The following is a 16209-nucleotide window of genomic DNA, read 5'->3' as shown; positions in this document are numbered from 1 at the left end:
AGGCTCCTCTTTGTGTGGGATTTTCCAGCAAGAATACTGGAGTGGGTTGCCATTTCCTTCTTAGGGGATCTTCCTGACCCAGGAATCAAACCTGTGTCTCCTGTGTCTCCTGTATTGCAGGCAGATTCTTTACCCACTGAGCCATCGGGGAACCTTAATTTATTTAATCATTGCACAATTGGATAACATGTTTCTTTTTATTTTTTAATTTAACTTTTTATTTTATGTTGGAATATAGTTGACTTACAATGTTACGTTCATTTCAGCAAGGCAATTCAGTTATACATATAAATATATTCACTCTTTCAGATTCTTTTCCCATATAGGTTATTACAGAATATTGGATAGAGTTCTTTTTAGGACAGAGTAGGGATGATGAGAAAATAAGTAAACTGCTATATACTTAAGTTTTCAATTTTTTACTATTATAAACTATCTCAACAGTCCTTTCTTGGAATAATTTTTCCTTTTTCCCAGATTCTAAAAGTAGATTTAATCTTGATTTAATGAAATTCTAGAGATTTTTTTTAAAAGGTATTTTTATTGTCTTGGGTAAATTTTTATAATCCTTATGTACAGCCAGACACCTAGGCAAGGAGTAAAATTCTGCTAAGGATTTCATTTCTTCCATATTTTAAATGAGAGGAGTGTCAAGAAATGGTGAGGCTAATTCCAAATTAAGGCTCTAGAAGAATGATTAAACATAATGCAATTAATATCCCATAAAGACAGTTTCTAGTTTTCAGAAAATTTTCTCATCTATAGTCTTAGTTGCAACTTTCATTAAGAAGGCAAGAGAGTAAATATTAACTGTTACCACTCAACAGGTAAGAAAACTACAGCTGAGAAAAATAAAATAAATCAATGTTTCCCAACCCTTAGTTTTGAATCCTTTTGCCTTCAATCAAATCCATTCACCAAGTTCTATTTCCCTTCTGTTAGAAAGGGTTTTAAGCCCCATTTTTAGATCTCTATACTACCTACATATACCATTTGTATAGAATAATCACAGTTATTAAGAAGAATGAATGTAATATTTAGCAAATAGAATGCTTAATGGATAGGTTAGTGTTAGGTTGTGTCTGTCAGCATGGCACTTATGATGCAGTTTTAAGGCAAGTTAAAATGAGGTCTCTCTTCACCATCTTTCTCCTCTTCCCTCCAACCCCTTCCTTCTTTCTTTGTATTGCTTTTCTCTCTCATCTCTTCCCTTTTATCTTTTGTATTTCCTACCCATCCGAGCCACTTGTTGTATTTTTTTCGTGGGGGAAATGGGAGGAGTACAATGGTGCTGCCTCCCCTGAAATGAGGAGGGTGTGATGGAAGGGTCCTGGCCTCCTCGGTATTGTCTTCTGCCACCTCCATTGGTCATTTCCTCTCTTGAGGAATGTAAAGGTCACTGATGGCCAAGAGTTCCCCGGAACAGCCACAGCAGCGCTTGAATAGCTCACCCAGACCCCAGCCTGGGGCAGATGCTGCTGAGAGATGGCGCCTGGGTGGGCCTGGCCCCTAGTGTTTCTGCTGCCCTGCTGTCTGTAGGCTGTGCAGGCGTTCCGAGTCCTACACACGAAGACCTTCACAGCAGGTAGACACGTTCCTGACAGCAAAACTGGACGGCCACTGAAGTTCCCTGGAGTGTGCTTCTGATGTGACAAAGGCCGTCTCAGCAGAATCTCCCAATTTCACTGAGATTTCAGTAGCTTTCTACACTAATTGTTCATCTGTAAGAGTGGGTTTTGAACTCATGCAGTAAATAATCAGTGGCTTTATGGTTCTAAACCAGAGAAAGGTCTGTTTTCTTTCATTTGCCAGTATCATCGTCCTGTAAACTTAGATCTACCTGATCATATTTGCCATAATTTGGATAGACTGCCTTTTTTATCATCACCACCACTTCCTGCCCAGTTGTAACATATTTTTATTTCTGATCTGTTTTAGACCTTGCACACTGCCAGTCAAACCTTGTGGAACTTAGCAAACTCCTGCAAAATTTGGAAATACTTCAGAGAACTCAGTCAGCACCTAACTTTACTGACATGCAGGTAAAGATATTACAGCTGCTTGTCAAAGGAACTTAAAATATTCACTCAGAATTTTTACTGGATTGTTATATGAATATATAAGGTAATATTTAAAGGGATATAACTATAATATAGATTAGTTTATATTCTGGAGTTATTCTTAATATTTTTGAATCTTGGTGTCATTGTGTTAAGATGTCTTTTTTAAAATGTTGTACATTTAAATGCAGACTAACTAGAAGTGAATATCTGAGTCATTCTTCTACATTTATGTTGCATTAGAAATGATAATTATGAAGGTATAATTTGGGTCCTGTAAGAATTTGTGCTATCTTTTCAAGTAGCAAAAAAACACCAAAGATCTCTAATCCTATTTTCATTTTGTATAGCAGAAAAATGTGTTTTGTTTTTGTCTCTGCTTTTAATACCCTTTATGCATCAGATGCACCTTTATCTCCTGGCTGGTTTGCTTTAGGTATCTAACAATGATTCTCTACTAACTTGGCTGTGCTCTCTTTGTCTATGCCTGTATTATCTGTGTTAACTTAATAATGCTTTGTTGCTTTTAACTATTTATGCAATGTAGGCTAACTGTGTAGATATTTCAAAGAAAGACAAGCGGGTCACAAGACGATGGAGAACAAAAAGTGTCAGCAAAGATACAAAAATACAACTGCAGGTACAGACCTTACTTTTCCTTCATTCATATTTATAGATATTTTTTTAAATGTTAGTATTTATATATCAGTTCTTAGAAGTTTAAAAGTTTAAAGCAGCTGTTAACTACTTTAAAGCTAGTGCTTTTCAGACTGAGTTATATTATCTAAAATAGTGAGAAATCTATTCTTATTTTGGCATAAGTAAAAAGAATTTAAAAGCAAGCTTAAAATTATGTAATACAGCTGTCTAGTGGCATTTTCATTCTCAGTTATGGCCATTGAACCTTATTTTAACAAAAAGTCACCTTAAAAATCTAGACTAAAAATCAAATGGGTTGTAATGAACATTTATATATACTAAATCTTAAAAGAGCCTTTTCTGTGTTAGTGTTGTCCAATCTTATATCTATCAGTACATGAGATGAAGACTGCAATAGGTTAGAAATGAACAAACTTGGGTTCTAGTCTAATCACTGTGATTTCCTGGCAGTATAATCTCATTTATTTCTATTAAATTGTCTGGGCTTCCATTAACTTCTGGGTAAAGTGATAGAGTTGCATTAGTGATCTCTGAATTACCTTTCAACTCTAAAATTCTGTGATTCTACAAAAATAGATATTATTGGCCATCAACAGTCACTTTTAAAATTTGAACTAATGTCTTCATGGTTCATAATAAATTTACTTAAAATTCATTTAAAGTAAGTTATATGAATAGTTGAAAAATTTTAAAGTAAGATCCTCTTATGTCATTGCATTGCAATGATACAAAATATGGTAAATGCCTACAACCTCTCATGTTAAAATTCATGTTACTTTCAGATCTTTAAGCTTGAAATTTTACCACTCCAGTCCTAACTGTATATTAATATTATAAAGGACTCTTGCCCTGCACAATCAGAAGTAGACTTCTTATTTTGCTTTTCTTTTTGTTATGCTATAAATCAATCTGTAACACAAGGAAGGACTGCTTTTTAGAATATTTCAGTGTCTTTTAAATAAAAACAATAATTCTTCCTTAATTCTGATTTTATTGATAACATTCTTTGTGTTTTAATTCTAAATGTGTAAATAACCAATTCTTTGTTGCTTTGCTTACTAATCTGATTTATTTGAAAATAGATTTTTGCAAGCAATAAAGATCTTTTTTTTTTTTTTTAGTTAGAATGTCCACATTGTGTGAACACAATTTTCTGTGGTCTTTTGTTCAGTATGTTTTTCTGTTTTTTCCCTTCTACTCAGAAAATTAATACTGTAGAGACAAATGTGCCAAATGACTTCACAAGGAAATTGCCTAAAATTGCTTTCGGGAGTAACATATTTTTGAGCAAGTGATTGTCTAGTTTTGTGTGTGTATTTTTAAAACATAGTATCTATGGTTATCATAGGCAGGAAAAGAGCACCTTAACTGTAAATAGAATAACTGAAGAAGGCCAGCATCATAGGCATATGCACAGATGTGGGTAGATACCATTTCAGTCTTGGTTTTTATAAGATAGCCCATTGAGCATATTGCCATTCACGACTGTGGTCTGGAGTAGGTTGGTTCTCGGTGACTGAGCACAGTATCACTGGCTGTCTTGTTACAGTTTCGAGGATCACCACAGTCACTCAGGTTTTTTTTCTGAAACAAACAGAATGCCACTCTGAATAACCCTCCCATTCACGGGCTGTGCTTTTCAATGTGTGGAGACTTTGATGAAGGTTTTTCTTTTTTTTAATCGTCCAAAGAAGTTGTTCAAAAAGCAGGAAAATACTCTTCTTTCATATTTATATGACTTTTTGGGGTTGATTGTTCTTAAAGTTTCATTTATGCTCTATTGCCTTGTTTCTGTTTTGCCAAAGAGTGGCAAAATGGCCCTTGTGATTCTAGTTTAATTGTTTGGGGGAGAATTGAAATCATTTCATCCCCATAGTCAAAGAAAATGTTAAACTTTCAAAAGTAGGAAATTTAGTTCCAACTCCAGTGGAAATAAATAGACATAGGGGTGGTGGTAAGCTGTTAGTCGTTCCCAGAAAAACCTCACTTCCACTTGAAATGGTAAAACAAAGGATCATAGGGGTGAATGCTACAGAATTTAGTACAACCCCTAGACTTTTTCTGCTCACTCAAACCAGCGACCTTCCAAGACCCCTTAGAATGCTCATTCTCTATGACTGCGAAGTTACCAGAAGTTTCTTCGCCATCATACCTTACTGGGGAACCATAAAAATTAGCCAGCGATGACTATGACTAATATGAATGTCATTACTCATCAGTTTTTTACCTACAGAAAGGCATAGCATTTATTTTCACTGTGATGGATTAAACATACCCACCACTTTCTCCCACCCTAATATTGCAGATTTCCTCCTCCTGTTTTAAATGTTTCTTGACCATTAGAACTGCATCTTATGGTTCCAAGTATTTGTTTTGAGCTCATAATGGTCTCACTACTTGAATCACTTTCTCTGAATGAGAGGCTTTTTGCAGTAAATGGCTCATTTTTCATCCTCTCTGTCATTTGGAATGTTTAGTCCACCAGCCATTTATGGAGGAAATCTAAACTGTCTTGTGGTGGTGGTGTGGTGGTTACTATTATTTCTGTTGTTGTTATGGATCTTGTTTTATGGAACTTGGTCTTTAGCATTCTGTAGTTGTAATTTTTGAAATAATTATAAAATAGATCATTTTAAAAATTGACCTCAGAAAAGTAAAAAATGAAGAACATGTTAAACTAGATGTTTGATTGCTTATTCTTACATAAGTACACTATTGATTCGAATGTGAATGTTAAAATTTGGACCACATTTCTACATGAAGCTACTGGGAAGTTAGCTCAAGAATCCACTGAGTAATTCATTGGAGGCAGTAGGTGTCCTAGAAGTCTCTGTGGAATTACCTGTTAGGATAAATATTCCCTGTGTCCCAAAGTTCAAATTTCTGGTTCTAATAAAAATCTCGATATCATCATTATGCAATAAAACAGTTTGGTTGTGTTTTAAATGAGTGGAGGATGGCAAAAAGAGAATGATTTCATAAGGGTTGCTGGAGAAGAGATTACTACTAGATTTCCTGTGTTGGTAATAGCATGAGTTAAATACTAGGTCCCTAGATATTGGAGAGAATGAGGAATAGTTGGAGGTATGGGGTAGATGGTAAATGATCTGTTGTCATCCATTCATCGTGGATCTCACAGGTGCTCAAATTACACTGAAAAGTAAAACTACATTCTTTCTCATTTTTTTTTTTAACTACAGTAGGCATAGAGAGATTTTGTATAGAAAATGTTTTTTCCGAAACTGATTATATATGTGTGTTTGTGTTTAATAATCATATACATGTATGTACACAAAGGATTTGTGAAGATGGAAGAGAAATGTGAATGTAATTTGGAAAATTTAAAGAGAATTGGAGCTATAAGAATTTAAAATATTTTTCTGTTGTCCAAAAAGACTAACATAGCCATGCTGTTTGTCTGTGTTTTTTTTTTTTTTTCTCAGTCTGACGGTTATGTGACTCTGAGAACATTTCAGTTAATTGGAACTGAAATTAATTCTCACAACCTTGAAGAGTCAGGGTCTGTCAAATGCAGGCACAGTTGAGTTGATTAGAAGGAAATATTATTATCCCTTAATCCTGTCCACCAAAAAGAGAAGAAAGAAAGAAAAGCTCTGAGAGTCTTCTACTGGCATAGGTGCACATCACTAAATGAAACATAGACCTTCAGGTTTTCATAGTTGATTTTTATAGGTGTTGTCCCAACACAGTGAGGACATTGAGATTTACCTTCCTATTCTATGGGGACTGGCTTCCTCCTTGGAAAATTCTTCAATCTGAAAATCCCAACACCATTCTTAATACTGAATCCCAGAGACCTTTATAGGAGGAGAGAAAGTGGGGAGTTGAATATTCCTGGTATCCTTCCCCTTACTTTTCCTCCCAGCAAGAAACAAAAAAATTCTTCCTGGCCAACAGGAGGCTCTCATTACAACCTGTTTGTTTTAGCCTTGGCATTTTATTTATTTAGTCACTTTCCCCTGAACTTACTTTTCCTTTGCTTCCATTTACTGAACGGCCTTTTGGCTTCATATAACATGGCATTGCATGAATAAAACAAAAGGTACATTGATTTTACCGTAAGCTCTTCATCGCTTCATAACTTTCCATCTCCTTTTGGGGTAGGGATTATATTCGGCAAATAGATTTAAGTGTTTGGGTGGTCTGCCATGATAAACTTGTCTCATGGCGTGAATGCTCTTTCAGGCTCTTTTCAATGCTAAGATTTAGCAAAAGTCAACTTCAGTTAAGAATTCTCCCTCTCCCCTGTCTGACTGTCTTTCATCCTCCCGTATCCTCCCCCTCCCCACCCCGTGTTTTCTGCCCCCTCCTCTTCTCATTCACTGTCAGGAAGGGCCATCTGCGAAGGGCCAGTTCAGCACAACTCGCCGCCGGCAGAGGCTAGCAGCAGCAGTGGCTACAACAGTGAGTGGATTTCAATCTCCAGTGGATGTTTAAAGAGAATGAGGAGCTGTGCGCTGGTGTCATGCCCCTGCTCTAAGGGTGCCATCGCGGGGATGGCAGCAAGCACAGCCCCCTGGGTTGGCGGAGTTCTCACGTGTTCTCTGACGGTCTGCGTGGCAGGCGTCTCACGCACACGGGTGTTTGGGTTTGCAGCGGAAAACGATCGTGTAATCCAGATCTCTACTCCCACTCTCAGGGTTAGAGACAGTTTAAATTCAAGGATGTGTGTGGGATTTCCTTAAATGGTGTGGGCTAGTGGGGGGTGGGGTTGGTTTTTGTTTGGTTTGGCTTTTTGCCATACTGATCTTAGAACCTTTGCTAACTGATTTCGGTTTTTCTAAGCAAAGTCAGTTACTACAGACATAAGTTGTGCTTTTTTGGTCGCAATGTGACTGTTTGAAAAGGATGTGAGGATAAAGAAATGAGAGGGTACAAAATGGTGAATTTTGTTGCTATTTCTCAATGGCTATGCATACTTACACTTAGCAAAGGAAAATTGTGTTCTGGAAAGAATATTGAGCTGAAAATCAGAAAATATAGTGTGGAAAGGAGAAAACCACAAAGTTAAATAGTGTTTAATTCACATCTAGATGTTGGTTTGGTTTTTTTTTTTTTTAAGAGAAAATAGTATGGATTTTAGGTGGATAGAGGAAGTATTGAGATAGATAAGGCAGATAACCAAAACTTGCTTAGAACAGTCAACTATCCACATGGAATATGAAATAGAATATGTAAACACAAGAACTTTATGCTGGATAAAAATACATCTAAATATTTGCTTAATCATAATATCCTATCAACTTTATAAATACAGAGTTCTGAGTTCATAGCAAACGTTAGTTTTTTGGCTGTTATATAATATTTCCTGAATTATAGTCTTGCTCTTGCTGCTGGTGTATTTTAAGATTAAAATTGCTGAAAAATATGAAAAGATTTTGGTTGCATTCTAAGAGAATGGATATTGGTGTATGGACTGTTGGTTTTATGCTTCATAATTAGTGACTTACTCTTGATTTATATCTGGGTACTTAACTGGATTGTTTGAGAGACAGAAATGATTTTGATTATGAAATGAACTAGTGACTTGGAATTTATTAGGGAAGTGACTGAAACTCACAGTTCTGTGAACATTTGAACAAAGAAATATTTTAAATTGATTTCATAGTTAGTGGTTATCTTACACATGTATTCAAATAAGATGAATAAAGTATCTAATATTGACATGGTAGCAGATTCTGACAATAAATACATGTAAAATCAATTTTAAAATTCTTAAATGTAACCTTTCATTTACAAAATTCAGAAATCCAAATGATTATTAGAGAATAATATCTCAGTATGGAAAGGAAAGGTCAGTCATTTTATGAAAATACAAATGTTTCCTTAAATAATACACTTCTAAGATGGCATGCGGAAGTGATTGTATGTCTACTGTGTTCATTTTTAATTGCAGATAAATATATAATGAATATAATAAAACTGAAATTAGAGCCTATTTGAATAGAATAGGTTTATATTTTTTTTTATTTGGAAGTGCAAGAGAAAAAGGTTTTGAAAGATGGAAGAATTAATGCTCACCTTCCTCGCAGGGTAACTGTGACCACAGAGGTTAAGAATAACTTAAAGCAACTAATGAGCAATGCTGGCACATTTAGTCATATATTCAGGAATAACTAAAGGGAATGGGTATTCTAAACACTCTAGGACCTATACTTTTAATTGCATACCGGAGCAGAACAACATCTAGCAGGATCTAACAGAAGCATTTCTGCCTCCCTCGGCCTCCTCACCCACATCTCAGTGACCTGTCACTGGCGACTCAGCCCTCCTCTTTCTTTGACTGCAGTGGTTCCCCTTAACTCCCTGTCATTCCTCCTCCCAAAATGAAAATTAGCCCACGTGTTTTGAGTCTATCCTATCCTGCTCGGTGCTTTTTATCTGGAATTTTTCCAGGAGGTTCCAGTCACTTGTTCTCCTTGCCCAAGGCAGATGTGTTAGGGCAGCTGAGATTGCTCCCAGAGATAAGTACACCCAAAATGTTTCTGAGGTTTGTTCTTGTTGATTCTTAGCACTCACATCCATGATGGTCCACTTAGGCCATCAGCCAGACCCATCAGAATAGGGGGATGGAAAAGAGAAACACTAGCTTCTCCCCGTGGGGGAGTCCTGAGAGTCCCTGGTACTCCCCACAGGCACCCCTGTACATGTGATGCAGAGGAACAGCAGCAGAAGCCTTCACTTTGGCTCTGTGAGTTGTGCATGCTGTGTCTTCCTTATACCTGCTGTTGTATGTTCTCTTTCTCGTCCTTGTTTGCCATGTTTTTCTTCTCAGCATCTGATTGAACTTTTAATAGAGAGGCCTTTATCTTAGGAACAAGTCTGGACTCTCTAGGCCCCCACTGCACCCGGGCCTCCCATCACCCCCTCTCCCTCAGGCTCCCTACCCACCCAAGGGAGGAGACCACTGTCTTACACAGTGTTAGCCCCTAGTGTTAGGGTACCTGAGTGCAGGCAAAACCCTTTTACATGATCCTCAACACATTTCATGTTCCACCATCAAACACCTACATTCCTTTTTCTCAAATGCTCTCCTAGTTCCTTGTATCCTGAAACCACATCCTTAAATATGCAAACTCCTTGGTCTGTCTATTTCTGCAAGTCACAGTCTCTGCCCATGACCTCCTCATCACCAACATTTCCATGGACTCTCTCTGTCCCTCCTAGAGGGCCTTGGGCTGTCTGCTCTTTCTGTTAATAGATTTAACATCACCACAGTCATGATCAGCAGTTTTCTTTATCTGTCTTCAGACATTCCTCTACATAAATCCCATTCCTTTATAGATGTTCTAGAAAACCTCAATCATTATTGTCACAGAGTTGCCGGGATAGGATTCCAGCAAATTATTGAACCTGAGGACTCCATTTTCTCACATGGGTTGTCTGCACTTTAGTATCTGTTCTCTGAAAGAGTCATAAATTCAGTTGCTAATGAGATAAACAAGTTGTTGACATCTCCCAGCCCAGTGTAGCCAAGAGCCCCATGGAGGATGAGGAAGAGTTACTCTGATGTCTCCAGATAACAAATGCTTCAGATATCCTATATTACCATGCTTAGCTTAGCTGAATCTGGGGAAAAGCTTCATTCCCTCTTTCTTTCCTGGGAAGCCTGAATATCTTTTGAGATAAATAACTCCTTGCCAGGACCAAGCTGCATCCTGAGGACCCAGCTGCATCCTGAGGACCCTCTTAAGTCTCAACTTCCATCACCCAGACCCACAAACTGCAGCTCAGGCTAGATTTTGGGGGGGTCTCTCCTTCCCCCTCCATCCTCTATGTCCTCTGTGCACAGACACATGCTTGCTTGCTCCCTCTTGCCCCTTTGCCTCTCTTTTTCTATCATGAGATTTAAAGCTAAGTCAAAAAATGAAGAAAGGAAGAGGGTCTAGCATACCTATACATCAGGCAAAATACTGGTTCCTTCCTCCTACAGCATATTTTCCGTTAGATAGAGGAGGTGAATTAGCTTTTAATTTATACAAAATTCAGCTTATGGAGGTGTCTAAGTCTGGTTCTTGAAGGTAATTGAATGCATATCTGTGTAGTAAAAATTAGGGGAGGTTACTGGTGATCTGATTTATAAAAGGAATTGGCATTCTCATTCTTCAAGAACGGTTGGCTGACAGCATTTATAATGGTCAGGTAGAACCTTCTAGAAGGAGGGAGAAGGAGTATTTTGCCTCCACCCATCAGAAGCCTAGCCCAAATCCAAGGGCAAGGAAGTGCCTCTAGCCATTTGGGAAAATCTATAGTAGTATGACTTTATTTTACTTAATGCTTTTTGGCCAGTTCATAAGCCACGTTCATGTATGTGACAGAGTTGTGTGTGTCATATACAAAAGTAATGATAGTAATTTATGTAATATTTCATTTACAGATGTTTTTTGATAAATCAATTTCAAATTTAATTGCAGGTCTCTTTAAGTCATTGTTATACGTAGTATTAAACTTACTTATGTTTTATCTAATGACGATGGAGCAAGTGAGTCTTTCTGTATATGCACCTCTTGAATTTTTACCTGTTCAGTGAATTCTTGCTCCAGGCTCAGAAAGAAGGCGGCATAAAAAGCCATCTGACTTGAATACCCAGACCTTGTGAGAGAAGGTCCGCTACATCACAGTTCAGATTGCTTTCTGCCAGCATTGTTTCGGTGGGTTCAGAGCTGAAGCCTGTCTGGGATTATGCCTTTTCTTACTGTCATTTTCCCATCATCTCTCCCCGTGACAGTGAACAGCCCGTGAGTCAGTAGCAGTACTAAATCAACTACGGGAAACTGAGATTCCTTCCTGCCCGAACCACCTACAAAATAGATGAGTACTGTCTCCAAGTGTGTCGTCAGGGAGGAATCTGTTATTTTGGAGAACAGAATAGATTTCTGTGTAAGAGATTGTAGGACAGTGTGCTGCTGCTCTTTAATCATTTGTGTCCTCCCTTTCAGGTTCCTTTCAGTGCCACCATGTCCCCCGTTCGCTTGCATTCCTCCAACCCCAACCTTTGTGCAGATATTGAATTTCAGACTCCCCCTAGCCACCTCACAGACCCTCTGGAAAGTTCAACGGATTATACAAAGCTTCAAGAAGAATTTTGTCTAATTGCACAGAAAGGTAACAATAAATGTAATGTGGCCTTTATAGTGGCTCTCTGCCTTGATGGGAAGTTGCCATTTGTTCTCTTACCCTTGTCTAGGTGGTCATGGTGGCAAGGTCAAATGGTTTATATACTTATTGCAGTTCTATAGATAAAACACAGTGGGATATAATGACTGCCTCCTGGGAAAACACACATCATAGGTTTTCAGTTTTGACTGAGGAAAGAAAATATTATTGAGGGTGAGAAAAGGCAGAAAGACTAAAAGGGTGAAGTTTTTTATGTCTTTAATGATGTCCCTCCTATTGCCTTCAGGCCTGGCACTAGATTTTTAGGTCATCATAAATTAAAATTTGCTTTTTCTTCACTCAGAGAATATTAGGGTAATGGGATTATCTGTTTATTCTCTGAATTTGCAGAGTCAAACACTTAGGGAGAAAAATAAGATATTATGTTAGGCAGACGAGCCCACAATACTATACAGCATCTTTTTTTTTTTTTTATCATGTCATACATACTTGTGAGTTAGAAGATTCTGTTTGAAACCTTTTTTTTTTTAATTTTTATTAAATGGCACTCACTGATTTTACTTTACAGTTTGTGGGTAAGAAATCAGGAGGGCTCAGCTAAGCAGTTCCCCTGTCCTCCGTGGCATCAGCTGGACTCCCTCCGTGGTATTCAGCTGGAAGCCTGGCTGAATGGTTCAAGGGGCCTTCACTGGCACTTTCGTTGGACAGCTGGGAGGCCGCACACAACTCTGTCCCTCTCCCCTCCCCTCACGGCAGCTCAGGGCTCCGAGTGGAGTGGATTGCAATGGAAGTGGCCAACTCTGGGTCTGGAGCGTTGTCCCTTCACTGCTAGTCCAGATTAGAGGGGAGTGGACACCCAGCCTACCTTGGAGTCTCTTTTTTGATGTTAAATGTTCAGTGAGTCCTGTTACAGAAGCTCAACTGCTATCATCAGGCAGAGAGAGCAATATCATAAATGAGAAGCAGGAGAGTGGAGAGCAGGAGGATTGGACAGTCCTGACTGTTCACCAGGAAGAGCCACAGCTCCTAAATTAATTCCCTCCCCTTAATGCTAAAGTATCTAAATTTCAGCCACTGAAATTCATTTTTACCTTATAATAGTGCCTTCCCAGTCATTGTTTTTTGAAATTGTAATCTTTAGGAGAAAGACATTATGTTGTTTTCAGTCACTAACACCTTATTATGAATTTTTCGCATATATTTCCTCTGGGGCTGCTGGCAATAGGTTATAAAATATTCTTGAAAATGTGTGTCGGATGGAACATCTCAAGTACCGCCCCCCATAATATTCAAAAGCCTAGTGACTCGGGAAAAGAAGAGGTGCACCCTGAGGGTATTTCTGAGAAAGCTGAAGTCAACAAAAATGCATACTCTCAAACCATCAGCAAAGATGTGCTACCAGAGGTTTCTTTAATTCCACCATCCTGAAGCAACGAAAGTAAATCTTCTCCCCCCACCCACCTTTTTTTCTACAGATTTTTCAATTGAGATTCTGTAAGGCCAACTCTCTTTCAACTGTTTTGCTCCTTGTACATTTTTATTACATCTTAGCCGGGTGCTAATTGTGTCATTAAACTAGAGCAATGCTAAATTATTTATGTAACAGCATAGATTTATGATCAGGAAGCCAGTGACTTTGACTTTTAATGCAAGATTGTAGGAACAGGTAAAATGAGGCAACAAATGTGTGAATTAAATACAGCACAGCTTCTAAGGGAAGATGGATAAATGTGAAGGTAGCCCCAGGAAAGCTTTATGTATTTGGTTGCACTCCTGAGGCTTTCAGGTAATCCAAGTTTCAACAGACTTGTAAAGCCTTTGTTGAAACAGCATATTTTCTTTTCAGCCGAGCTTGGGGAAAAAGGTGGCTTTTATATGACTATTGAGTGAACTCTTTAGGAGAAATTATGGATTTTGAAATGAATGAGAATCCACTTTTAGAGCTGCTAGTTGGGTTAATGTATTTCAGCTATCAAGTTATTACCTTAAAATTGATGACAACTGGAACGTAGCACATAAATCAATGAATTGTACGTTCTTTATGATCCCCTTATTTTTCCCATTTAATTCAGGTCACTATTTTCTGCTAAATTTTTCCACTTCTATTAAAAATAACCTGTGTCTTACAAGGAAATCCCTATTTTAGAAGACTTTACATTTTGCAGAAACTGTTACTATAAAGATAAGAGTTGTAAATTCAACATTTTTATGTTTCAGAATTAAAGACTGCCCTGGATTTTTACAAATGTCTGTTGTTAGGTATGCAGAAATGAGGGTGGAGGTTGTTTTTAGTTGCCTTTATTTTGTTTTACTTTATTTCCAGCTTTATTGAGATAAAATGAACATGTAACATTGTATAAGTTCAAGGTATATATGTTGATTTGACATACTTATATATTGCAAAATAATTACTACCATAGGATCGCTAATATCTCCAACACGTCGCATAATTACCATTTCTTTTTTGTGGTAAGAACATTCGAGATCTACTCTCTTAACAAATTCAGGTAAATAATACAGTACTGTTAACATAACCATCCTGCAGATTAGATTCCCAGAACGTACTCATGTTATAACTGGTCGTTTGTATTCTTTGAAAACACTTTTGATATCATGATGTTTTTGGCTGAGAAAGTAATGCAAGTGTTGTTCTTAAGACCAAATCATTTCAACAAAACAGAAACAGAGTCACAGATGTAGAAAACAAAGTTATGGTTACCAGTGGGGGAAGAGGGAAAGGATAAACTGGGAGACTGAGATGGACATGTCCACGTTATTATATATAAAATAGGTAACTAGGAAGGACATACTGTATAGTGCAAGGGATGCCACTCAGTACTCGGTATGGACCTGTGTGGGAAAAGAATCTAAAAAATAGTGGATATGTGTATATTTATATAACTGATTTACTTTGCTATACAGTAGAAACTAACACATTTTAAATCAATGATACTCTGATAAATATTTAAAAAAAAAAAAGACCAAATCATTTCCCACCACAAAGAGAACTAGCTCCAACTTCTAAAACAGCTGTTTGATTTATATTTGCAAGACTCATAAAATGCCCTTTTTTGGATGCATACTTTGGGGTGATAATTTGACAGTTCTAAATTATTTGCATGAGGCTTCATTGTACACATAACTGCCCAAGTATTATCATTGACTGTGGCAGAGTAAAACTGGTTCCCTTTTCCTTCTAGGAAGTATAGGTTAGTTTCTAAGTATTGAAATTTAAAAATTGGTATTTAATATGCTGCTTCCAGGTCTTCATTGACTTATCTGTTATGAAATGCTAAAACTTTCATCCGGATTAATTACCATTCCCATATTTGTTTTGTATTTAGATTCTGGTAGATTCCATTTTAAGGCTGACTTTCAATTAGACTGTAACATAACCTTTCCAGAAAATATTCATGAATGAGTTACAAGTGCTGAGAAGTTTATAATTCTGTTTATTTTTCTGGATCCATTTGATCCTTGTCTCTTACTTTTCTCCCCACCCAGTGCATTCTCTTTTGAAGTCTGCGTTTAACAGCATAGCTATAGAGAAGGAGAAGCTTAAGCAAATGGTTTCTGAGCAGGATCACAATAAAGGCCACAGCACGCAGATGGCACGACTCCGACAGTCCCTGTCTCAGGTAAATGAGTGTTTGTATCATTCTCAGGAGACATTCCTAACCCTCCAAGCCAGCTACGGGGGTGGAGACAGTCCATCATGGGAATGACACATCTTTCTGAAATTCCCCAAAGCCATCACAGTGTCAGTATTAGATTGTATTACTTTTCTTCCAAAAGATATCAAGGTAACAGTGACAATCAACTGAACTTGCTTGCAAACATAATTTATATTTTGGCTGATTATAATGCCCCTCTGTGGTCTTATAAGGCCATCCGTGGTTTAAAAAACTAATGCATTTATACATGATTTACCTACACATCTAAACTGTCCAGACTATGTCCAATCCCGCGTCAGACAAAATCTACCAGATCTTCCACACTTAGTATTTTTCCTACTTATGATGCATTTTAGTCTGTTGAAAGCCACTGATTACTATTACTTATTTTTTTACTCTTTTGATCTGCACTCTTAGGATTTTCTTCCTGTCTGTGTTCCCTGAATCTAGACTCTAAAATTTCAGTATATATTTTACACTATAATATGTATTACTTAATATATATTATATTGATCTTATTAATACTAATCAAATCCCTATATATTTCAAGGTCGTAATTTCTGTTAAAAATCCTTTAAAACTACACTTCTGCTTTCTTAAAACTGAGCACTTCTTCTGAAAGTGCTTTTCTTCACTTAGTCTATAAATGCACCTTTAAAATTTCCTTTAAGACTTCA

General features: G+C 37.4%; 1 protein-coding gene and 1 non-coding gene across 6 annotated transcripts in view; both read left to right on the top strand.

The window, feature by feature from the left end:
• The window catches only part of OSBPL6 (oxysterol binding protein like 6), a 203675-nt gene that overhangs the window by 154652 nt on the left and 32814 nt on the right, over positions 1–16209 (top strand). For 2 of the 5 annotated variants that reach the window (XM_043894089.1, XM_043894090.1), the window contains 5 exons: positions 1939–2042; positions 2608–2700; positions 7071–7145; positions 11681–11846; positions 15363–15496. In XM_043894089.1, the coding sequence (XP_043750024.1) occupies positions 1939–2042; positions 2608–2700; positions 7071–7145; positions 11681–11846; positions 15363–15496 (572 nt within the window). The remainder of the gene's footprint in view (positions 1–1938; positions 2043–2607; positions 2701–7070; positions 7146–11680; positions 11847–15362; positions 15497–16209) is intronic. The other 3 variants (XM_043894092.1, XM_043894093.1, XM_043894091.1) reach the window with 2 other exon arrangements.
• On the top strand, positions 12121–12260 carry LOC122688892. Its single transcript, XR_006339627.1, has one exon. It is a non-coding gene; the product is annotated as a small nucleolar RNA SNORA79 (small nucleolar RNA).

Source organism: Cervus elaphus, chromosome 33, assembly GCF_910594005.1.
Source record: "Cervus elaphus chromosome 33, mCerEla1.1, whole genome shotgun sequence".
Classification (NCBI taxonomy): Eukaryota; Metazoa; Chordata; class Mammalia; order Artiodactyla; family Cervidae; genus Cervus; species Cervus elaphus.
This window is presented reverse-complemented; position numbering and strand designations above follow the sequence as displayed.